This window comes from Pleurodeles waltl, chromosome 1_1 (assembly GCF_031143425.1).
Source record: "Pleurodeles waltl isolate 20211129_DDA chromosome 1_1, aPleWal1.hap1.20221129, whole genome shotgun sequence".
Taxonomy (NCBI): domain Eukaryota; kingdom Metazoa; phylum Chordata; class Amphibia; order Caudata; family Salamandridae; genus Pleurodeles; species Pleurodeles waltl.
Genome location: NC_090436.1, coordinates 717,324,338 through 717,350,134, shown reverse-complemented (window position 1 = coordinate 717,350,134; position 25,797 = coordinate 717,324,338). Strand labels below are relative to the sequence as shown.

Here is a 25,797-nt window from a genome sequence, read left to right as displayed (position 1 = left end):
AGGACAGTGTCGCTTGATGCTGGGAAAGTCAGTCCTCACTCTTGCCTTCCCAGGTGCTCAAGCGGGCTTAAAGGGTGCAGGACTCTCTCCAGCTAGGGTCTTCCCTGGAGTCTCATACAGTACTCTCCCAAATAGGCAGCTGTTACTTTCTCACAGGATACAGTCTCCCTACAACCATGTGTGCCTCTGAGGGAGTGAACAGGAGGCCAGCCAACTGACCTCTGCAGATCTGGTCCAGCCCCAGGTGCAAAAGGACAGCAAAAGCCATTCAAGCGGCTTCTTTCCTCAGAAGACCAGACAAGACTTTTCTTTCTAAAACATTTTAAAGAAGGGGTTTTAGGAATTCGGAACCCACTATATATTAGGCTAATTATTTTGGTACTGGGTCAGGCCCGTATAACGACAAAGGTATTGTATGGTTTCTGCAAATACTGTTGCTGTAGGTTAATTGCTAAAGAGTCAACATACGTTTCACAGCCCTCTGCTAAATGGCCAGTGACGTTGTCAAAGCTGTAAGGGTATTTGAAATGAGATATCATTTAGTATAGGAAAGTAGTGTAAAATTTGTGAACACTAGTGACCGTGTCACAGTGCACGTTAACACTGCAAAGGAAAGTGTGACAGACTGTGTTGTATGAGTGTATAACGGAGAATAAGCAGGCGCCTAGCAAGTAACTGATTTAGTTAATTCTTTTTGTAAAACTATTTCTAATGTTTCCTCCCTACCTTTCTAGATATATAATAAAAAAAACACAACGTCCTAGCACAAGCAGGCTACAAAGTACAACTTGCTAGTGCAGCCCAGATTCTAGCTAAATGTCTATGGACAACAACAGAGAACTGAAGGCGTTACACAGAATACCGAGAAACCAGTCACAAGCCTTCTGTTTGAGGGGCACTCGAAGTTAAAAACAACAAATAGTACCTCTATCACGTCGGGAACAGCGGACGGGCACTAATTAAGTTGCATCAATTAGTGCTTGATTCCTGCTCCACAAAGAGAAATGGAAGTGATGCCAGACATTCCTTGCCGAGTTAAGAGGCTGTAAAGAAGAGTGCTACGCAAACCATCAAATGGTGAGCAACAGGCGGTCTCCAAGCCCTGTGCTAAACAAAACAGAGTCTCGCAAGCGAGATGCATGCGCTAGCGCATGCACTCACAGGCTCGAACCTAAAAGGGAAGCGCTGTTTAGCCAAAGTCATGAACAATGAAGTCGAATTCATAGAGCATGCGCTTCCATTTGATGACATCTCTAAGGTACAAAAGATAACTGCTCAATACACTGTTCTTTATACTGTGGCTACTTTGTTGTTGCTGTTCTGGATATCAATTTTCTTGGGCTAAGTAAGCATTAAAATTGTGCATCTTATCAGCAGGTGATGATTTGCTAGACTGACCCTGACATTTAATGTAGCTTATTAAAGGAAAAGGAAATTGCATTTCAGTATAGAGTTACAGGGACACTCAGAGATAGTAACTTACCTTCCCCGCTTCACATTCTGTTCCATCCATTGGTGGATCCAGTTTAGTTTTACATTCCTTTTCACCTTCTACTTTACACCACAGGCCTGCACAAATGCCATGCTGATAAAGAAAGGTTCAGAGCACCAGGTTTAGTCAAAATATTGCAATATTGCGGAGCTGACATAAGTCCCCCCCTTCACAATTAATTATTGAAAGTAAAATAAATGTAATTTTAAGAAGTGTAATTATGATATTGAAAACTGTTAATTTGTCATATGTAAGTTAACTGTGAGCAGCGACGGTTCCTCCACTAAGGCGCAGGAGCATTGCCCCACTGCTTTCTGTAGTGGACGAAAGGGAAAAATAAAATGATGATAACGTAATGCTATTATCATTTTATTGTTCCTCGGGAGCAGGGTAAGGAGAGAACGGGGTTGGGCTGGAGGAGGGCTATCTGAACATAAGTGCGCATGATGCTTTGAACAGTCATGCGCACTTCAAATTTCTCCACTCAGCTGTATTGAACTTCCTATCTGAGTGCCAAAGCAGAGCACTCAGACCAATCATGATGCTGCTATCATGCTGTTGACAGCAGCGTCATGATTGGAGGGGAGTCTGGAATCCTTGTGCTACCTGAAGTCTGAGGAGGAAGGAGAGACTGAACCGTCTCTCCCAACATAAAGGTAAGATTTTTTATTATTTATTTCTTTTTTTAATAACCCCTGTTGAAAAGTGGCCGCCACTGCATGTGAGCTATCTTCGTTCCACTAACTACCTATTTGTAATTTTTCATGCTGAAGAGACGACCTCTGGGAGAGGCGCAGTTCAAATGGAACAGGTGACAGTCTACTAAATCTTCAATTTTAAAACAATATAGCTAGCAGCTTAAAGATTAATTAACTGTGGATTATATTTTTAAATGTTTGATGTTCACTGATGTGGACTGTTAATATTGTGTTACAAGTAAATGAATGGTGGTCGAAATATTATCAGGTTTTCTACAGATACCGAACGGGTAAGTGCTGTCAAAAAGCAGCCTGAATGCAAATTAATAAAACATAGAACTAACATCTGAAGCAAACAGTACTAGAAATTTATAAGGGAGGCATCATAATTATTTAGACTAAGGAGAATCTCTTCTATAAAAAAAAAAATCTTTATTAACAACATAAAGATCTTCTTCCCAAACATTCAGAAAAGAACCACTTACCAACTTACACTCTTATTTATTGAATCAACAGTTGATATATTCCTTCCCTAAGCCACCTACCCACACCAACTAATTTTACTGTCATTGATACCACACCTTCCCGTTACTCGTGCCACTTCAAATTCAAACTTGAAATAAACACTTTCATTACACTCAACCCACCTGTCAGGAGGCCATTCTTACTACCCGAACAAATGTCATGGCAGCAAGATGCAGACTCACCCAAAAAAAGCCCTTCGAGATTATTAAACTCTTCATGTAATAGGGACTACAACCGAAATAAAGAAGAGGCAGCCTGCGGAGGACCATGGGACTGCTGTCTCCCCTCCCTGTGACTTCCAAAGTGGAAGCTGTCCATCACAGATGGCCTCCAGTGAGAGAAACGATGGTGGCGGCTCACATCACCTTTCAGTGGCTTGCAACATCGGGAGCATTGGCAAAAGGGTGTATAGTTATCTGTTGTAAAGAATGAGGGAGGCCTCTATACCACCTTCTTTGACTTGAGATTCACAAGAAGAGCCAATCATTGAAAATTAAAGTAACAAAGCTATTTGTGACTCACAATGCTACTTTAGTATATTGCAAATCGAGTCTTTGCAACCAGTGGCTATAAGGTTCACTAGCTCAGCTGAACCTTCTATGATAGGAAGAATGAAGCCTGCCAGAAAAATCTGGTTCAATTGTGACAAACTTTATTGTTCTTGAGTGTTCTTCTCTCTTCTAATTTTGTGGGTTTACTATCTTACTGTTGCACCTTTGAAGAAGCTCAAGCAAGTCTTTCGATTCCTATGCACATGCAATGTAGTTTTGTTTATTGTTCTGAATCTAACACTACAATGTGTTAGCATTATTGAAATATCTAGCTCTGCTAATGAAAACGGCTAGCTGTGTGTACTTTAGTTTAGAAACCCCAGGCTTCTCCCTAAACACCACACCATTCTACTATCACCGCCTCCCAATTTCATCATTAACACATTTTGACCGCTATCTGGTTTGAGTTAGCTATCTGTTAGGGCAAGTTCGCCCAATGAGTCAGCATTAGGACAGAAAACAATTGAGTGTTCAGTGACAAGATTGCTAAAAATGAAAGCAGCTACTAAAATGGTAAGTCTAATGAACTTTAGCACAAAATTGGTGATTTGGTAAAGATTGAAAACTAGCGAAAGAAAAAGTTTATGTCAATGTTTTACACTCCATGTCCATTTGAACCAAGAGAGCACTGGAACCAGAGTGAAGATACTGAGTTGGAAGGTAAAGCCTAACTGTAAATGCCAAAAAAGGACAGTCCACACAGTAGAGGCTTTGACAGTATGCACTGTGCTATCTGCAAGCATGGTTTGCCAGAATGTGATCATAGTTTTTGAAAATCAAAGGTGAGATAGAAGGCTGACTTCCGAGCTTTCTGAATTATGTGCTGAAGCAGATGTCCTAATTAGAAATTATTCATGAGTGTTTATGTATTTTGACTAATGAACTTTGTAGAAAAAGAATAACGTAGAAAAATAATGCACACGTTTGAAAAAGTGACCTCGGAGAGTGGCCACCAGTATTCATGAAATGTACTAATTGATGATTAATGCTTATGAAATATTGAAAATGTATTAATCAATTTAGTAATATGTCAATTTAGGGTTGTGCAGTATGTTTTTGCTTATTAATTGTTGGCTTTAATTTAGTGAGTCTCTTGGCCTGGTTTTGCCAGGCCTCATGCAGAAGCTGTATTTCTTAGCGTTTATTAGAAAATGCTGACAGAGTGAACTAAACTGTGAAATGTTCATTGTTTTAATAAAATGCTTAGCAGAAGCTTTCCATGAGAACCAACTAACAGGAGGCAGTGTCCAAAAATTTCTAACAAATTGTGTGTAATATGTGTGAAAATTACTTTCCCAGGACGCGAACAACGAAGACACTGACTGGAGAAGAAGATGCAACAAATTCGATACCTGACGAGCCGGATGATGAGAACATCGTAAAAGCAGACCAATCAACGTCATCGTATGAAGGAAGAAATATTAGAATTCATAGATTTGGTATAGAAATATTTTTGTGTAGCATAATAACGTACGATTAATTGACCAATTGGGAATTAGGGGTAGTTTAGGTGACTTTGATATAACAACGCAACAGAGGAAAAGGACTTCAGACTAGAGAGAGATTTATAGGCAGACTGCTGTCGAGAAGAAAAGATTAGAGATTCTGTGTATTGGGCTCATACTCTCTGACTAAGAGCCTGATGTTTTGCTGATCGATTGATGACCTGAGGGCGAAGACTGATTCTGTTTGCTGACCCATACCGTGGATAGGTAGATATGACAAAATGACTGAATTGTATTTCTATGCCTTTTCTTTCTAGGTACCAACTGCGTTGTCTTGATAGTTTTCCTTAGCTAGATATTTACCTAAATTCGTGTTCTAAATTGTTTTGCATGAGGTCCAACATGCTGATGCTAATCTGGGTTAGTTGAGGCTATCCATCTGATGACTGACAATTTGCAGGGACAAATGTTTGACAAGCTATCTTGCTGAATCCTATGTATTATATAACCTTATCGCAGCTGACTTTGCTATTGATCTGTACCGTTGCCTTAGAATGTATTGTGGTTCAAACTTTGATTAGATTGCGTTTCTTCCGCTGCTTTGGTAAACCAGTATTGTTCTTATTTGAGTTTCATTTGATTTTTAGATTAATCTACATGACTTTAGCATTATTAATATAAGGGAAATAAACTTACTAAACCTTTACTAAAGGTGTGGTTATTCATGGCTGAAAGGTCATGGAGCGTGACAATTACTCACTCCTTTGAATATTGATTTGACTAATGATTATTTCTTCTTGCTTATTGATTCTGTTCTAGAGTTATGGTAAGAACATCTTGAACGAGTCAAAAGGTTCATCGACCAATACACGTCCCCTTGTAAGTTTACTTATTAAGGTCCGACGCGCTAACATATGCCTATATGTAGTGGTGTAAGCCTTAATTAAAGAGCATTCCAATAGGGAAATCTTGTACTGATAAGGGCATTTATAAACAGGAAAAGCTGCCCTTACAAAGTTGTAAGAATATTTTTTCAGTAACGTAAGACACAAAAAGAAGTAGAAACCACCAAATTAATGTGAGTCCCAAGTGTAAGACATATCATATTTAACTGAAGCACGGCTCATCCAGTGGTATGGACCCCAGGTTCGACCCAATAGCTATTGCTTATCACAGAATAAAATCACATCTTTTTTGTTGGCCTTAAATCTCAGAAAATTTGCCCATTTTTACTCATAAACAGTCAGTAGACAATCTTGAATGTGAGTCTCCAGACTAGACCTTGGTCCATACAGAACAAAGTGTGTGTGCCATGGGCGAAAGAGTAAAACAGAAAGCTAAATAACCAGATAAAGAGCATAAAAAGCTGAACCTAGAATCAAAAATTATTACTGATAAAGAAGAAGCCTGTGGAACACCGCAAATGTACTGTCAAAAAAGTAAAAGCAGATTTCTGTGAAGAATTCTGGGCTTAAGCTTTATGGATTGGTACAAGAAACATGCTTCTTTCAGAGAAAGCACATGTGTAGTATTTACTAGCATCAACGAATCTGAGTCAAGAAATTAAGCATTTAAAATTACCAAATCAATTTTATAAAATAGAAAAATTTAATGAGAATAACGACACCAATGTTGTATTATTATTATTATTATATTATGCTGTATTATGTTGCTTTGTATATCAGACTTAACACCCAAGAGAGAACCGGGCGCTTAGGCAGGTGTGTAGATATGTGAACCCAAGGTGCTTATACGAAGAGCCATGTCTTCAGCTTTTTGCGGAACTCAAGAAGTGAGGAGGAGGATCTGATTTACTAAGGGAGGATGTTCCATGCTCTGAGGGAGAATGAGCAAACTCATGCTTTTGAGGATGCGAGGACTGTTTGCGATTGATAGTGAGGCAGATCGTGGGTGTCTTGTGAAAGCGTATGCAACTGTTCAAGTATTCTGGTCCAGTGCTGTGTAGGGCTTTGTGTGTGTGTGTGAGAAGTTTTAATTGGTTACACTTGTGAATGGGGAGACAGTGAAGCTTCCTGAGGTGCGGTGTGATGTGAGTGCAGAGTGGGAGGATGAGTATGAGTCTTGCAGCAGTTTTCCCTGTGGTCTAGAGTCTGTGTAAGAGTTGTTCCAGAGTAGAAGGTGTTGCTGTAGTTAGAGGGGAATGTGTTAAGATTACGTTTTCCCATACCATACTAACTACTATAACAAAGCTACAGCTACAGGTGTAACCGCCAAAGGGTTCCGAATTGTTCCTATCCTTGCTCAATGGAGAGGATTACACTGCTCCTGTACATCTTTCTGCTGAGTCTAGTCTATCATAGAGAAGACACTTCCTTTGCCTGCCAGGTTACAAGTCATGGTTTTACATTGTTTGTGTTTATCCATATGTCACATTCTACACAGATTTAGGCTGAGATACTGGCATTCATCAAGGGTGGAGTTGAGAAGATACTGAATGTTATGTCCCTGTGAGTTGAAGCCTCTGCTATTTGTTTTATTATATACCTTGATGGGGGTGGTCAGTGTTGCATGCCTACTCTTGCGGATATCACTCTATGTACATCACAGGGCGTGGCAGCGCTGCCCTACTACTGTACTATAAAAATGATAATAAAGAAATGTTTATGAAAAAGAGACTTTTGCTATGCTCCACCCGACTGGTGATTATCAGATGCTGGCATGATGGTCCATCTGGTGTTCTGACGCAACCATTTAAAAACCTTTCGCAGCATGTGCAGGATGTAGAAGCAGGAGGTGCACACTGCTTTGACTTGAGTAGCCATGTTGAGCTTGTCATCTAGGATGACTCCTAGATTTCTTGCATGGTCTGTGGATGTGGGTGTTGGTCCTAACTCCGACAGCCACCAGCTGGAATACTATGGGTAGGCCTTGTTGCTGAAGACCAATACTTCCGTCTTCTCAGAGTTGAGTTTCGGGCAGTTGGTTTGCATCCAGTCTGCTACCATGGTCAAGCAATTGGTGAAGTTGGATCTAGTGGCTGCTGTCTTGTTCGACAGGGCTAGGAAGAGTGGGATGTGTTTGGTTTATGAGATGACAGTGGTGTCTTGTGATTGGATGATGTTAGCAAGTGGTTTCATGAAAAGGGTGAGGGTGAGGGACATTCCCTGTGAGACTCACATATCAGCTTCGTACTCTCTGATGTGAAGGTTGGCAGCTAACCCTTCGGGATCATCCCATGAGAAAGGAACAGATCCTTTTAAGAGTGCATTCTTATACCAATCTCGTGTATGCTTCTGATGAGGTGTTGTGGGAGGCAGTGTTCAAGGCAGCGGAGAGGTCGAGCAGGATGAGGGCTGCCATTTCTCTTCGGCCCAGGATGATTCCAATGTCATTGGTGGCTGCGATGATTGCTGCTTTGGTACTGTGGTTCTTTCTGAAACGTGATTGTTGTCTAGAAGATCGAGGAGGGTTGTGAGTTGCTTGTTGATGGCCTTTTCGATCACTTTGCCTGGTTAGGTGTACAGGGAGATAGGTCTGAAGTTCCTCAGATGATTCGGGTTGGCTGTTGGTTCTCGAGGATGGGGTTAATTTCTGCAAGTTTTCATTTATCCTGGAAAGTGGCAGACGTGATGGAGGTGTTGATGATGTGGGTCAGGGTGGTCAAGGTTGTAGATGCGGAGGGGGCAGGGGCTGGTTGGGGCCAGTGAGTTGATGACCACCTCACTGCAGCTGGTGAGTGCTGGCCATTCAGTCAGGTGGCCATCTTGGTTGGTGTTTGGTAAGGTTAGCGATGAGTTCTCTGAGACTGGGTTAGTGTGGGAAGATGCTGTGGGTGTGTGCAGTTTTGCAGTGGAAGAAGCTGAATAGGTTGTTGTAAAGATGTAAGTAGGCAATGAAGTTATTCACAATGGTTGAGGGTAAGGTGAAATCCTTGATGATTGAGAAGATCTCCTTGCAGCTGTTGCAGCTTCCTCAATGAGGTCCACTAGTAGTTTTTTCTTGGTGTCTCTTATTTGCTGGTGATAGCATCTGAGTACAGCCTTGTAGATAGCTCTATTAGAGTCAGTTATGGCTAACTATACATTCATTTGGACAAAATGGTCCAAGAGAGTTACATTTTCTTTTTAAAAAGTGGCTATAGAAAGCAAAGCAGATCTCAAAAGTTAATGTTATTGCTTTGTATAAACGTTGTGTCTACATAGGGGGACTACATGGGGAGAAAACGACTACTCACTGATGTCTCACTCATAATCATACCTGTGTGTTTTACTGCCTCAACCTAAGGGTATACAGTTGTTTTTGTGAGAGGGAGGATAGCGGATAGGGTCAACAACTGGAGCAATGAATCATTGATTGGAAGATGAATACAAGTTGTCAACTGAAGGGACAAAGGGGGTTATTACAACTTTGGAGGAGGTGTTAATCCGTCCCAAAAGTGATGGTAAAGTGACGGATATACCACCAGCCGTATTATGAGTTCATTATATCCTATGGAACTCGTAATACTGCTGGTGGTATATCCGTCACTTTACCGTCACTTTTGGGATGGATTAACACCTCCTCCAAAGTTGTAATAACCCCCAAAGTCTATGGATGTGATATCATTAGGCGATCGTAGATGAAACTCTGAAATGCTTAGAATCACCTCCTGGAATACCAAGAGTCTCAACTCACTGACTAAATGACATACGTTTGGAAAGATTTGATTAATGAAAAGCCCAATATAATTTATCTCCAAAAACACATTTTGAGCAACAGTGTGCACATGCTTGAACACAGGTTGAACTCTACACTAACTAGTGTTTCCATTACTTCTAAGGTAGAGGATTGCTTATTGCATTCCACAATTCTACTCAATACGAGCTGAGCAACTTGATTGACCATAAAGCAGATAGCCATAGGCAAAGTAGAGAGCAGAATGGTTGCATTGGTTTCCTAATATGCTCCCAGCTCAGGAGCACAAGGTTTTATTTAGCAGTGGGCGAAAAATTCTGCTCTGCCAGTGGAGTTTTGCCCACTCCACGTCTGCCTGAAGCACAACGTTCTGGCAAAACTCTGCCAACTGCCACTTGGCAGAGTTTTTTCTCATACACAGCTTACTAATGTTAAGTTGGCAAGCGTGAGTGAGATTTGAGTACCCAAGAGCAATTCTCAGATGCTAGAAATCCTCCCGGTGAGGTTTCTCAATGCAGAAAGTTGAGTTGAAAGTCTACTCAAGCAGCAGAAAGAAGCAAAACCCTCAGGCTCACTGTGTGGTGCTGTTTGCTTTGATTTGTTAGCATGGAACAAGCTCCCAGCACTAACAATCAGCATGAGCAGCACAAAGTGCCCGAATTCCGCCCACTCGCAGAACTCAGCGAAATCTCCTTATGAAACTCCACAAGTTCTGTCCAGGACTAGTTTTGTTACACAGGTAGTTTGTTAAATTCATGACAATGCAGAAGGAGGCTTATTTGAGGTGGGATACTTCAAGTTAGTCATGGACCCGCTTGTGGAGATTAGCCCACAGAAGAGACTTGTAAGCAGCGGAATGTCAAAGATGCTGATGAAGGCAATGTTGGACCTGGACTTAGGGCTGTGTGAAAAATGGTATATCTAAATGGTGAGGTGTTTTTTTAATTTTTTCTCCCATGTCTATAGGGCTTTCTCTACGATTAGCATGACCTTGAATACTGAATGTCTGAAAAAGTGGATCTAGGACTCTGGCTGGGAAATACCTGATAGACATAGGGGTTCTTGGCGATTCAAGAAAAATGTACGCAAGAACAAGGCATATGAGAGTAACTTAAGCAACGGAAGAAGGAATACTTAACCTCATTGATGCAGAGAAGTTCCTATAAGTACAGTATAGAATGCTTATAATTATGTTGTCTGGCCAAAGATATCACAGGAAATACAGACCAGAACTAGACTTGAGATTTACTAAACAGTAACCTAGAACAAGGCATCTGCTTTGTAGAGTTTAAACATATGAAAACAGTCCCCCATCAGGCTTTCAGAACTATATCAAAACTATCAGGTCAACTGAACTGATTATTTAACGAAAGATTTACTAGACCATTACTCAGGCTATGGCAATGCTTTGATGAAAAGTCTAGAAAAAGTCAATGTTAGAATATAGTGTATATTGTGTATAGATGTCTTGGTTCAAGGTGTCTTTGAGGGTGAACTGTAACAAACCTGCGTAGAATAAAGCATAGTTCTTTCACCCAGTCAACAGTTTTATCTTCTGACTTTTTTAAGTCAAAAACTTCAGTGTTGCAAGGTAGGACATTGTGGATGAGGTGTCTACACAACATCCGGCATACTGAATTTGTAACTGACATGTTTAAGTCTCATGAAGCCTTAAAGTTTTGTGCCAAAAGAATTGAGTGGGATAAATTTGAAACCTACAACTGGTGTGGTTAAATCATTGCTAGGGTTATAATGCTGTCTCTTTCTACTCTTGCTTTTCATGTTGGAACTTGGCAATTTTTTCAGTTCTTAAAATTCATGATTGATGGCTAGGTTTAGCACAGCGGCCATGAAAGGCTCCAGAAGAACAGATACCTGATTGCCACACTAGAGAGCAGCCTTAAACACTGCTTCAAAAAAGTTTTATACAGGTAAAACTAAGAAGTCTTGCTTACCTATTGAGGAGCGTTGTTTGATAGCCTTGGTACTGTGCCTAAGTCCTTGAGGCATCAACCGTCTTTAAAAACGTAATTTCACAAAATGTTCAATTGCTTCTATCTGGTCATTTCTAATGTTTTGAACAATGTATTCACAGTTACCAGAGTACAATGTACCAGGTAACAGACAGCCAAATTACTTCTAAACCACAATCTCCAACAAGGGCTCGAGTTGAAGCTCATTCCCACTGGCTTGCTGTTTCTTTAACTAAGATGTCCATAGTCCCATACTCTGGTGAACATCCAGGAGGACAGCTTTGGTGACTATGAGAATGACTTTCAACTGTGAAGAATCAAAATGAAGGAAAATTTCCCTCAGTCCTTCAGGTTCCAACAACACAAAAAAACACTTGGGCCTCAAGCAAATATGGCTATGCACCGTTAAATCAACATAACTGTAAGGAAAAAATATTTTTAAAAGGATGATTTCCCTCACCCACCTAAAGGTGGCATACTTCATCACTGGGAATCTCCCCCTAAAGGTGGTATGCTTCATCATTGGGAATCTCCTCACACCCTGACAACTAGTCATGGTGTGGACTACAACTCCTCATCTAACGAGGAGGAGCTCAGGGGATGTTTTCAGACATAATGTTGGTAAATACTGATTGTTGGACCTGGCCCATTTACAGGGCCATTCCCCAGACTTTTTGCTTTTTGCCTCCTTACTTTTCTGACCTTTGTTGGCTGACGTTTTGACTCTGAGCACTTTTTCACTGCTAACCAGTGCTAACGTGCATGTGCTCTCCCTTGTAAAATTGGTATGATTTGGCTTATACCTAATTGGCATATTTAATTTACCTATAAGTCCCTTGTAAAGTGGTATCCCTATACCCAGGGCCTGTAAATTAAATTTTTACCTTTAACCATGTCTCAAGCTTGCCATTGCAGAGCCTGTGTGTGCCGTTTTACACTGTCATGTCGACCTGGCAAAATAACCCCTTTGACAAAGTCAAACACTATTTTATAAATGTTAGGCACCCCTAAGCTAGGCCCTGGATCCCACAGAGGGAATGGTGCAATGTATTTAAAAGGCAGGGTGTGTATTTTTAAGCTTTACATGTCCTTGTAGTGAAAAAATCCCAAATTTGTTTTTCACTACAACAAGGCATATCCCTCCCACAGAATAACATTGTGATTCCCTTTTTACATCTTATAACTGTAATTTGCAATCTGGAAGAGATGAACTTTTCGTGTCTGGTGTCTCTCGAATCACAAATTAAAACCACAACTTATGGTGAAGTCGGATATCAAATTGCAAATCTGAAAATGCACTTTTAGAAAGTTGGCATTTTCTGACTTTAGCCATGTGGTGCCTGCTGCCTGTACCTGATCATTTGTCTGGAGTGGGTGAGAGCTGGGCTGTGTGTATTCCCTGCAGGCTACCACACACAATGGGAGCTCAGATGTGACTTGATGGGCCATCCTGGGATGATGGGAGGAAGGAGCTGGGCACAGCCTCACTTCCACCTGAATAGGTTGTGTGCTGTTCCCACACAAGGGCTGCATATCCTCCTGTAGGGAGTCTGCAGCCAGGACAGGAAGTGCAGGCCCTGTGTCCACTTCAAAGGCCTGTATTTGAATTCTTCCTCACTTCAAAGGCACAAGGCCCAATAAGTACTGGACCTCTGACACCATCAACTCAGTACACTTATGGACCTGTGAAAACTCTGCCAGGGAGAAGAAGTGCTGTGCTGCTGAAGGAGTGCCCAGGTGCTGGATTCCTGCTTTGCTGGACTCCTGTCTTGCTGTACTGCACTGCTAGCCACTGCTCTCTCCTGCCTAGGTAAGAGAGACTGGACTTGCATCACTTGAACCCAGAGTGACTCCAAGGGCTGGCTAACTGGCCTCCTGATCTGAAGTCCTAGGGTCATAAAAGACTTCCAACCACCCTGCTCCTCCACCTGGACTTTGCCATCTATGATTCTGTCTTACCAAGTTGTGCCAACCCAGTCCTAGACCGTTGGAAGTGGGTCTTAGGTGCTTGCTCCAGCAGACCGGATGGATCCTCAAAAGTGAGAGCAGAACTAATGCATCACTGCCACTGAGGATGAGAACCGGGGCATTGCCGCTGCTGCATGGGTCACAATTGCTGCAACAGACTTGCATCGCTGCATCTTGGGACTAGCACATCGCCTTTAAAACTGCCACTGTGCAATGCTTTCTCTAGTACCAGCTTCTTGCATCTCTTATTGATGGCAGCCTCAACCACAAAGCCACAGCCCTGCATTGCAGCCTCTGCACTCATCAGAACTGCCGCTTTGCCTCTTTTGTGCATGCATCCCTGACACCGGTCTTTGCATCTCAAGCCTTGTCCATGGGATCCTCAATGATGACACAACAGGACCCAGCACCACCACCTCACTGCATTTTGGAATCAAGGCATCTACTCTATTGCGCAAAACATCTGTTATTTGGATACACACGATGCTCCACAACCAGGAATTAAAGTACTTTTGTTCTGCGGCCTAAATGGGACTCTGTAGCCCGCCTGTGCTTCATCACAGCCAGGCTGACCTTTTGACTTTGTCCAGTCCAGCATTACCAGATATCCCCGTTTAGAGCGTCATGGTTTTAAGTGCTATTTTACAGTTTATTCCTTAAAAAATGATTACCCAAGTTCTACTCATTGGATTTTAGTCATTTTGGTCTAGTTTTATTTTCCTAACCTGGTGTGGAATCTTTTTGTGTGGGGTTTTCACTGGAATACTGTTTGAAGGGTTGCACAAATACTTAACACATTGCCTCTAAGTTAAGCCTGACCACTCTGTATCAAGCTACCAGAGGGTAAGCACAGGTTACTTCAGTGTTTGCTTGACACTTACCCAGACTAGGATAGTGGAGGTTGCTTGACCAGGGCTCGTACCCCAGTCAACCACCAACTCAATTTCTAACAAAGTGGTAGTGGAGTTTGAGTAGAGATTATGCTGCCACCCAAATACATGCATTATCCCCAATGTGTATCGGTCTAGAATTAGAATAGTAGATCTAGCTCATCCTAACTATATACAGTTGTTCAAATGTAAGTTGGACTGAAGATTAATATGATCCCCTTTAATTGATGCACGTTCCCCTGTTTTGTTGGCGGAAGTTAGAATAATATCCTCGCATAATTTATATTTTTCCATTTTATTGTACATTATTTTCATTTTTTTTCTTAGTGTGCATCTTTTTGCTTGATTTAGGAATATTTTTTCCAAACCAAATTATGTTTTACCTCTGGAACGTCATAGGTAGCACCAATTTTGCTCTTATTACTTTGAAAGTGCCCATTCTGATCCTCAGATGCAATTGTTAACTGTATTTTTTCTTTTGTACATTGTAAGTTGGGGTTTGATGTATACAAAATGTCACTTTGCATAGCAGGGCAAAGTAACTTTATGACATCAAGTCACCAGGCCTAATGAAAAAAACGTTAAGAAACAAATCCATTGCGCTGACGCAATTCTATTGGCTTAACACATATGACAAAAATGCATCACTTTTAATTAAAATAAATCTTGTTTTATTTATGATTCAACAATATTCAAAGACCCTTTAACTGCTGTCCTACATTTGATCTCAGACACAAGACTCTTGAAATAGAGGGAAATTAAAAAGTTTTACTTTGTATGAGATCATTTTGTGATCATGTTCTGCTTGTTTTATTTTGGGTTCAACAAGTGCGATAATGGTTCCCTTGGCTCATTTTCTTGGAACAATTTGAACTTTTTCCTTTTGCTCCAGAGTGATTTTTAGCAAATGATTAGGCTTTCTTTTTAAAGGCAGCAGCATGAGAGGAGAACATACTGTAGGAAAGTGCAGAGGTTCCTGCTTCAGCTGAGTGCACATAGAGGGTAAAACAACGCAGGAAAGGGTTAGAGATACATTGGTAGGATTTTTAAGGTTGGATGTCTTTCAGCTTGGAATGCACAACACTCATGTAATGTCTTTCTTGGACATAAAGTATGCTCTAATAATAAAGGTATATATATGTAGGCCTGATGTACAATGCACAGTTTGCAATGTAGTCAGTACATTTTTGCACACCGACTGGTTTACAACATGGGCTTCATTTTGAGATGTGACTAGTATACTAAACAGTTGTATTGCAAAATGTACATTTGAAAGAAGTCGCTAAACTTCTGCCTTAATATATATGAGGCAACAGACATTTTGTGCCCCTTATAAAAGTCAGCGAATGCAGGGCAGGGGTAGATGCCTGTGAGCCGCATCTGACCTCCAGCACTACATTCACATTGATAAAATTGGCACCATAATACTGATTACTTTGTACCAAGGGTGATTTTGTGTCTAAAATTTTATTTCTGCGTCTAATTGTGATTTGGTACATAAATGCGATTTATGCTCCTATCTGTTTTCCCCAGTCATGCAAATGGGCTCTTACTAGCGTACTTTCTCTCGCTGTTGAGTGATACCACATGACTGTGTATTGTAGCTACCATTTCATGTCCCAAAGTAAATAGTCTATACTTTTATCAAATATCCTTACTATGGCCACCAAACATAGAACAAAGATAGCTCAATATCATATCAGCCTCCGTATGCATTTAACATCTCAGATAACATATTCTTTGATGGCCAATCCTGAAAGCTTCATCAAAGTCAAATGCCATACTGTAAGACTGGGATCCATTCATACATTCACCCATTCATACTGATCTCTGAATTTTTTTAACTTAGGACACGTCCTCCTGGACTGATACATAATTAGTTTCTTCCTAATCTCAATGATCAGCTAAATCACTTACAAGGAAGGAACAAATTATCTCTGGTTACCTAAATCAGAAATATGAGCTGTACACCACCCTGTATGAAAATGTTAATTTTGTTATCCAGTTTTAGGGTAGCAGTCTTTATATGTGCACTATACAGGGAGGAGATGTGGTCTAGTAGCTAAGCTACTGAATTTAGATCCTTGAAAAGGGGTATAACCTGTGATTTAGGGCAAATCATTTACTCTTCCACTGTCTAAAAATAATGTGTATCAATCATAAATTTATGACATGTAATGCAATACAGCAGTTCAAGGAAGTAAATGCCTATTTGTTGTCTCCCAATAACCGCACCTCCACAGCTAGATTTGAACTATATAAGTACCAAGGTGTAATACACATTCCTTAATATCCTGGTGGTCCTAAATGTTTCGACCCTCGCTAGACATGTTAACATTGATGCCATTTTTAAAAAGACACTACTAGCTCACCTTCCCTATATAGAAATAGTAAAACCTACAGATCTCAAATACTGTGGCAACAAGCAATGACAAAACAAATAGATCTTGTTGTAATGTGCTAATACCTGCAAACAAGGGTGTATATACAAATTAGCAAAATATGTTTATGCTGTGCAACCTGTCTCTTTCTATACTCCCCATGTCTATGTCCTGTTTTCATATTTACCAAGTTTGGTGTTATACTGTTTTTATTCAATGTATCGGTGGCACTTGCACAGTGATGCGCCTCAAGCTTGGTGGATGAAAAACAGGACACAAATAGAGCCAGGATTCACAGAGACACTGCACAAATAGTTTGTCCCCATTTGTGAATACCTACGTTTGCACACACTGGCAAATTAAATCAAGACTTGTTGGCTTAGCCAGTGCTTGTTTCAATTCCAAACAGCCCATATGAGCTCCAGATAACAGCCACGGTCTGTAAACTGAACATCGGCTGCAATAGGCTTTTATAGAAAAGTGAACAGAGCTAAGCGAGATGGCGGTTTTTAAACAGAGAAACTGTATGGGCCCACAATTCTATTCTACAATATCCTAAAACACCTTTGAATTTGCCGCCAGCAACGGGGGCATTTTTCCAAGGTGGAGAAGAGGTGGCATTTTGGTCTATTAGTACTGTGCCTCAAAATGTTGCCTAGGGCAACTTTCAACAAGAGACATGTCAAACTGATAAAAAATTATAATATGGTCCACAGAAAGAAGGATCTCTTTAGTTCTCTAAAAAACATATGCTGGCAGACAGAGCTATCCCGACCAAACCTGAACATCCTGCCAATTCTCTTGGACACAATGGACCTGATTTACAAAGGTAACTTACATATTTAAGTAACTTTACTTCTTTTGTCTGTTCATAAAGATCCTGATTCACAAAGGCAGGTTACACTTTTGAGTAATTTACACTTTGTAGTAACTTCATTGCTTTTTTCTTATTCACAAAACCTGTGTGCAATGTATTAATAAAAAATAGTAATTATACAATATTGGAATACCAATGTAAAATTTCAAAATTAATATAACAATAATTTGTCACTACATTGTTTACATTATTTCAATGCATCAACTATATTTTTGGAATTTAAATTTCATAAAAATAATTTTAAGTTAATACGTTTACATTTTTAAAGCTTTAGTTCACAATTAAGTTAATAGTTCTACAGCATTTTTTATTTTATTCAACATTTAAATAAATATAAAACATGAATGTACTATTTATCTTTGGGTTAAATAAACTTGTATTGTTTTTCCCTGTACTTTATCAGAGAACTCTGCCCTGACTCCACATGGAGACGTATAAGGAACATGTGAAACATTTATTTAATCTGAAAATAAATATTACGAAAATCTGTATATTAAATGTTAAATTAAATTCATTTTATATTTATTTTAAATGCAGAACAAAAATATTGATACTTTTTTTTATATTCAAATAGGGAATTGAAATATTTTATAATTAAATAATAAATATATTATTTTTATATTTTATGTTTTCTAACATTAAATTATATTTATGTTTACCTATTTTATGGGTCTTATTTTGGTTCCCTACCTCATCATTTTCTATGAGAGATTATTGCAATACCAGTGGCTGGCCATGTGTGTCCCTGGACTTACTGCTGTTTTTTTTAAGTAGTAAACTTCCTCAAAAGTTTAAATTACCTTTGAGAATCAGGCCCTTTGTGAATCGCCAAAGCTACTCACAGGTGTAAGCTACCTCTGTGAACCAGGCCCTAAATGTGTGTCTTAATCTACGTAGTTTAATAACACATTGTTAAGTATTTAGCACCTGCCCCAAGAAGTACTGCCTACAGAAGGTTCCTGTATACACAATTATTATTAATATTGGTTCTAAAGTATCATACTTAGCAGCACAAATCGCTCAGCTGGCCCTGTTGGCAAAATTAGATCACAAACAGATCTGAGTATAGAGGACTTTATCACAAATCACAAAATGGGTTTACTAATCCACAATGAATTGCAGTTACCACGGAAGTTCGTCCTAATGTGATTCAGTATGGTATGCATCACTGGCTTATCACCACAATTGCGACTCTGCAAAATTAATCTGTTACCCACATTTCAAAGGAATTGGTAATAGATTTACAAAACATTTGAGGCTGCAGCCTCAAAGAGTAGTAAGCAGTGGTCCAGGGGAACAATTTCTGCCCTCTCCTTATACTTTCCCAAACTTGAAACTTTTATTTAAAACAGCACCAGTTACTTCAAGGAAAACAAGCAGCTTTTAAAAACAAAGCGTCTCATTTGTTAATGCAGCACATGGATGAGGGTCCTTGCAAGTCACCATCACTGTGTTTGCAACCAATCACTGGAATTGCAGATAGGAATCTGCCTAATTCCTAATTATTGTTCATTAGGCAGTTCATTCTGCAACTCCCTGTGACTGGAGATTTTGTGATACAACCTATTACCACAAAGGCCACATTGCAAAGCAAAAGACTGGGTGCAAAAAGTTAGTGCACTATTTGCAACCACTTTGTGTGACCAGTCTTTTAGTGCATGTAGCCCTAGCTAAGCTCTACAGTTCATGTCTACAATTTATCAAAGTATTCCATAAACAAGCAAAATGGAGTGAGTATCGTGACTCAAAACACTATGAGAAACAACATAGATCCTATATCACTTTATGGGTTCTTGTGAGACATAAGGTGTCATTTAGATATGAGTACTAAAGAGACATTTTGCCACAAATTGGTGAATAACCCACTCCATCATCTCAATTACCCCACCTCAGTTAAATCTTCTGAAACTGCAGTGAATCTGGTGCCACAGTTGCTATCGTCTCTATAGTGAAAAAAATTCTCAGTGCAGAACAGCCACTGGAATTCAGGCACAGATAAGCTGATGTCCTATACCCATGGGCACCATTTTCCCCATGAAAGTCCAAGCAGGAAGAAACATCAATGTTCCCAACAGACTGGAAGAAATTTCCCAGCTCCAGCATGTTAAGCAGATTGCTAAAATATTTTCCAACTCAATTTAAAAACATTCAGATGGGGTGGATTCTCTATATTTGTCCTTTCCTTATACCACTGTAGGTTTAGGGTAACCACCAGACTCTAAATCAAGCCCTTAGTGTTCAGTATAAAGAAACATACAATTCCAGAGGGGTGAAACTAGGGGCTGTGTACAATCAGACTTCTGTCCCTTCTGAAATGCTGAGAAGGAGCTCACAGTGAAATGAGAAGTCATAAAGACAAAGAGTCTGATTACGAGTTCAGTGGACGGTTTTGCCCATCCGCAGAACTTCCAACAGGGAGGTTGACGCCATAGTGGCTACCTACCAGCCGGGCCCACTACAAGTTTCCAGCTAGGTCAGCACATGGAAACCTGAGTTTCCGCCAGCTGGCTTTACAGGAAACACTGCAAACAGCATTGCAAACAGCATTGTCTTCAGCTTGTAATTGAGCCAGCATCAATGCTGTAGAATGCAGGGTGCACCAGCACCATCGTAATGTTCACTGTCGGCAAAACAGACAGTGATCAGTGCAATGGTGCTTGCCAGGGATACCCCTGCACTGCCCATGCCAGGTGCATGGGCAGTGCACTGGCCCCCCTGGGGCCCCCAGCACCCGTTCTCTGCCAGCTTACTCATGGCAGAGAACGAGGTTGTAATCCCCAGGGCTATCCTGGTAGATTAGGACCACCACAACCGGCAGACCACTGGTGGTGTTGACGGTCTGACCGCAGCACGACTGCCGTGGTCATAATGTGGTGCTCAGACCGCCACATTGTCGGCGGTCCGACCGTCACCACAATTCTGGCAGTCAAGTGACCACCAGGCTCATAATGACCACCAAAGTGCCAGAGTCTATGGCTGCTGCTGGTTCCTTCCCACTGTCAGCTCTTGCTTTGCCAATTCTCTAAAACCAAACAGGTGCAACAGTTGAATTTCCCTGGATGGAATAAGGCATTTCTCTAATTGAAGCAGGGTGTATGATTCCTGCATAGGTGGTCATGTCTTCTCTTGGCCTCTGATGATTCTTCCATAGAAACAGTTCCTGGGACTTTGGGAATAGGATAGCAGTTAGCAATAAGCAGAAGAAGAAAGCCAATGTGTACAAATTGGTTAGATCCCAGCAAAATGTATTCATGAGCCATTGAGTCTTGCCTCAGGGAAACAGCCTTTGCCCTGCAGCATTTACCATGCAATGCCTTTACGATGCATGGTAAGTATATGCTGCAAATGTAGGTATGTTATGTATGTATGTGTGTATATATTGTTAGGACCTAGTTTGTATGTATGTGCATCTATAGTTAGGACCCAGTTTCCATAGAAATAGCATTTTTTGTTTTGAAAATAACTTTAGTGCTTTTTGACGAATGTTCACAAAATTTTCAAAACTAGTTTGTCACTCTCTTCAACTGCTGTTTTGAAAGTTTCGGGATGATTTGTCAAGCAGGGTATGATGAAAAAGGAGGTCCCAAAACATGTTTTCCCCATGCAAAATCATATAGGGATTTTAAACATGAATACAAGCCAAACCGCTTAATAGAATTGCACCAGATTTGGCAGACAACTATATTGTGGTCGACAAAGACCTCTTATGTGATGTGGTGTACATTTGTTCTGTAGTTTTGGAGTTATGAAAGAAAAAATATATCTAGGGAAGCAATGGGTAAGCAAATCCAACAAATCTCATGGTGAGAGCTGATTGGCTGCCAGCACTTCAACCAGGAACTGTTGGCAGTCATCTTGGGACTTGGACTCAGTCCCAGGAAAAAACATAAAAAAAATTCAAGGGGGCAGAGTATAAAAAAGCTTGACCCCCGTAGGTCTGGTGGTGGAGTCCCAGAAGGACCCCGTCTAGACCCCAAAACATTTTTTTTTTTGTTAATTTTACCACAAATTTGCATAGGATCCAGAAATCTGAAAAAACAGTCACAGGCTCCTGTGCTTGTTTTCTTTTTGCCTCTGGCAGGGCCAGGTCCCAGGGGAATAATTAGTACTTTAATTAGGGGACGGAGGCTCTGTGATTCAGTTAGTGCCTTGACCTTTTGTTCTCATTGACTCGGTGATTGAGGGAAAGAAGAAATCAACCTAGACAGGAAGATTTCCAGTCAGAGCAACACCTGAACATCCATAACAAATACCAGAAAAAACAAGCAGCAAAAAAAATGCAACAGCTCAACTATTTATTTCCCTACCTTCCTGCTCCCTTTCCCAATATGCCTCGCCTCCTCTGCCCTCTCTCTCTCTGGTAATAAGTTTTACTCTATCACTTATACCAGCAAGGCAGAGTCCGCCTTCAGTAGTGCCCAAGTGGGAAGCGGTGGCTCAGGCTCTGCATGGACAGCGCAAGCCGATAACCCCATCCCCCAGCGAATACACTGGGCGCCAGTTCCAAACCTGTGATCTGTTTCTAATAACGTTAGCAAGAAACTGTACTGGCCCATATTATAAATAACAATACTCTGCCGGCCCGAATACCCATATGAATGTGGACGTCTATTCTATGAGTTGTTCATAAATGCAGCTCTCAGTTGTCAGCTTATAGAAAGTTAGGTATAGTAGTAGGAAGCCTATTTCCTAAGAATGTTTTGTGGGTGCGGTGTGATTTAGAACTGGGGTCTCCTTGAATTGCGTTGGCCCAACAGGAGATACTTTCCTGTTGGCAATATGTACTGGTACTTAACAGCCTCATATTAAAAGTTCTGTAACTAAGTAAGGAATACAATACATGTGCACAAAGCACTACATTCATTCTAATCTGGTCATGCCAATGTATCAAAAAGACTGATAATAAAAATGTGTTTTACTACATAGTACAATGGCACTGGATTTATTGACACTGGAAGGCTGAATGACTGGATATATCCCACAGGGATTATGTCTCTCCTGCATGCAAAAGATTGCCTCCTTGAGGCGGTTTCTGGGGATTAGTCTGCAACACATTGCTATTTTCTATGCAACCAATCGGGGATCACATAGTTTTGAGGGCTTGCAAAAAGTCAGCAAATGAAAATGTGTTTTAGGCCTGATGCCCTGCTCATGTTGTTACAGCTATGTATTGGTTGCTACTTAATTTGTAGAACACATATTCATACCCCACTGGGTGGCATCAATACCCGAACCTGAGATTCCCTAAAAGAAACTCTCTGCCAGAAGAATGAGGTTCCCATAAATGAGTATTTGAGATAACTGTAACTATAACTGTTGAATTTCTATGGTTTTGTGTATGTGGAATCTGAACCTGATTATAACATTCCTGTAACCTTTGTTTTTTTTCAATTAATTGCTAAGGTTTTTTTAAATCTATTTCCTAACTGTAACATTTGTTTTTTTCAGTGAACTTCTATGATTTTTATTGTCATTTCCTAACTATAACAGCCCTGTAACTTTTTGCTTTTTAGTGAATTTCACAGTTTTTTTAATGTAAATTGTACAATTTGACCCATAAGTTCAATTTACACATATACATTTTCACAAGTTTGTTTACGCAATCATACATATTATAAATTTTAAAACAAAAAATTAAGGTATGTTTTCTTATGTAGTTATTCTATAAATGCAATGCACTGTATTTCTTTTTTATTCATTTTATGGTTCTGTGGATCCATTCCCAACCAAAAGCACACTTATACAAAAACACATTTAATACAAATATATGCTACTGCAATTTTTGCAAGTTTATCACTGCCTGTATGTGAGTGTGTGAGTGACTGTGTGGGAATGTGAGTAGCTCTATGGAGTGTAAGCATGTGTGGGAGTGGCTTTGTGAGTAGGTGTATGAGCGGCTGTGTGGGTGGTTTTGTACGTCTATGAGTGTGTGTGTGTGTGGCTGTATGGGTGTGTTAATGTGCGTGTAAGTGGTTGTGTGGATGTGTGAGTGGATGTGTGTGTGCAAGTGGGTGTGAGTGGTTTTCTGGGTCTATGAATTGGTGTGTGAGTGTCTGAGTGTGTGAGTGGTTGTATGGGAGCATAAGTGGGTGTCATAGTAGGTGTGTGGGCCCGTCAGTGGGTGTATGTTTTTTTTATCTGGGGTCCACAGATCCACCGCAAAGCAGACAAGGGCTCTGAAAGCCACTGCAGATGCAGAGATCCTTACACGCTCAATAAGAAAATGGTTTGGACAATATCTTGCAAACAAGGGGTCCCTTGATAAACCTACATAAGTCCTCTGGGGTCAGGGTACCTCTACCCTGATTCCTTCTATCACTTTTAAATGTGATTTTTCCCACTGGGTACTGATTCCTGACGCACAAAATAGCAGCTTAAACTTTCCTCTCAGGCTGTGATGAGCCAATCATGGCATTTTACTTTAACTCCAAAAATACTGAAGAGATTTGCAACAAATTACCAAAGTCCTGTTTCTGGACCAAGAAGTAGCATTCTGCTGTCACAGGTCAAAGGCCCACTTGGACAGAAACACATCAGGAGAGGCTTGAAATTTATAGTTAGGACCTAGGTTTTATAGCAATAGTGTTTTTTTTTCTTGCCTATATCTTTAGCACCGGTTGATAAATCTTCACGAAATGTTCTAAAACAATACGACACTCACTTCAGCTTCTATCTGGAAAGTTTTGGGATGATCTTTCAAGCAGGGGCCTAGAAAATGGGAGGGCCCCAAAATGCATTTTCTCCATGTTAATTTCCTTAGGGATTTTGAACAGGAATAGAGGCCGAACTGCTGGAAGGAATTACACCGCATTGGGGCCATGACCTTGAATAGAACTTTCCAAAATGAATTTTAGGCTCTCAAATGGTGCATCGCCAGAACAGATGCATGGTCCGCAATCCACACTGGATCATGAAAATCTGCAGGAAGAACATAGCAGCATAGCTTTTCTGTCTCTGTATCTATTCCTTCCTCCGTGTCATTCGAAATGCCAAGGAGTATCAATGAACTCTAGTGACTGGTATACCCTCTATACTTTCTGCATCGGCTGTTTTATTATTTGGTGTAAATCCATTCAGTAGTTTTTGAAATATCATTGCAAAATCAAATTTATATATATAGGGACACAAAGGCTTTGCGAACCCTCCTGATCTCATATTGAGATCTGTTTGCCTGCCAACACTTCAACAAGGGAGTGTTGGGAGCCGTCATGGGACTCGGCTACAGCCGAGTCCCAGAAAAAAATAAAACATTTTTTAAAAAGGGGCCAGTGTAGGGACACTCTGACCCCATAGCTCTGGTGCTGGGGTCCCAGAGGGACCCACCCAGGGCAAAAAAGTACTGGTAAAAAAAAATGCTGCCACAAATTTGCAACGGGGTCGTAAATGTGCCGCAAAAATTTTAAAATTAGCAACCGTTATTCTCTTGAGCTCATTTTTAGAAAGCCCTCGGGTGGGGCAGGTCCCGGGGAGCATATGAAGAATAAAGGAGGGGGGGAAACAGGGCCCAGTCCTAGGGCATTTTTATGCCCCAAGGACCACCACCTCCCATGGGTTATAAATATAATGATGCAGGTGGGCCCACCGGGGACTACCACCTCCCCAGAGCTAATCATGAAACTGATGCGGGGAGCCGTCATGGCCCTTCTGCACTCCAGGGACCACCACTTCCTTGGGGCTATTTATTTTAATTAAATAAGGGGGTTCCTGCAGTCCCCCCCCCCTCAAGCCCCAAGGACTGCTACCTCTCCAGGGCATTGTATTAAATGCGGAGGGCCATGCAGACCCCCGGCACCGGGGACCACCACCTGGTGGAGGGAGGCTGCCAGCTCCCCTTGAGGAGCCAATATCAGCCATGGGGACCACCACCCCAGGGCGTCTCCTGCTATGTCCCAGGGTGCCCACCCACAGGATATAGCTGTTTGCTCTTGACAGCTCCCACCAAGGCACAGCAAGCACTCCGGTTCCAGCAAACAAGAGCTGTCAAACAGCTCTTGCTTGCTGGAACTAGAGGTTTCCTCTGTTTCCATGATGTAGAGATTGCTCTCACAGACAGGAGCTGCATGTTTAGCAATTCCCTGCCTGTGACACCAATGTGGGCTCTCACAGGAGGTGGTGAGTCGGCTGGGACCGTGGGGGCCTTGAGGTTTCCCCAGCAGTCCCATTGCACAGTAGGTGCCCTGGAGGGCACAGAGGAGAGACGGCAGGGCCCCAGAGGATGGAGTCCCCAAAGCTGAGATTAGCCTGGGTAGGGGGGTTATGTGGCCCCCATTTAATTGTAGTGGGCCCTAGGGTTTGGATCCCCAGGGCCAAAATCAGCCAGGGGAGGGAGGCCGCATGGGCCCCCCTACACTGGCCGTTAACC

At 41.1% G+C, this 25,797-nt stretch overlaps 1 protein-coding gene across 2 annotated transcripts in view; it reads right to left on the bottom strand.

Annotated features, from left to right (window-relative positions):
* Window positions 1–25,797, bottom strand: part of ADAMTS19 (ADAM metallopeptidase with thrombospondin type 1 motif 19) — a 1,141,020-nt gene that overhangs the window by 519,975 nt on the left and 595,248 nt on the right. The window contains exon 11 of one of the 2 annotated variants that reach the window (XM_069227292.1): window positions 1,484–1,585. The exons of the other annotated variant lie outside the window; for it this stretch is intronic. Coding sequence (XP_069083393.1) covers window positions 1,484–1,585 — 102 coding nt within the window. The remainder of the gene's footprint in view (window positions 1–1,483; window positions 1,586–25,797) is intronic. 2 annotated transcript variants of the gene reach the window in all.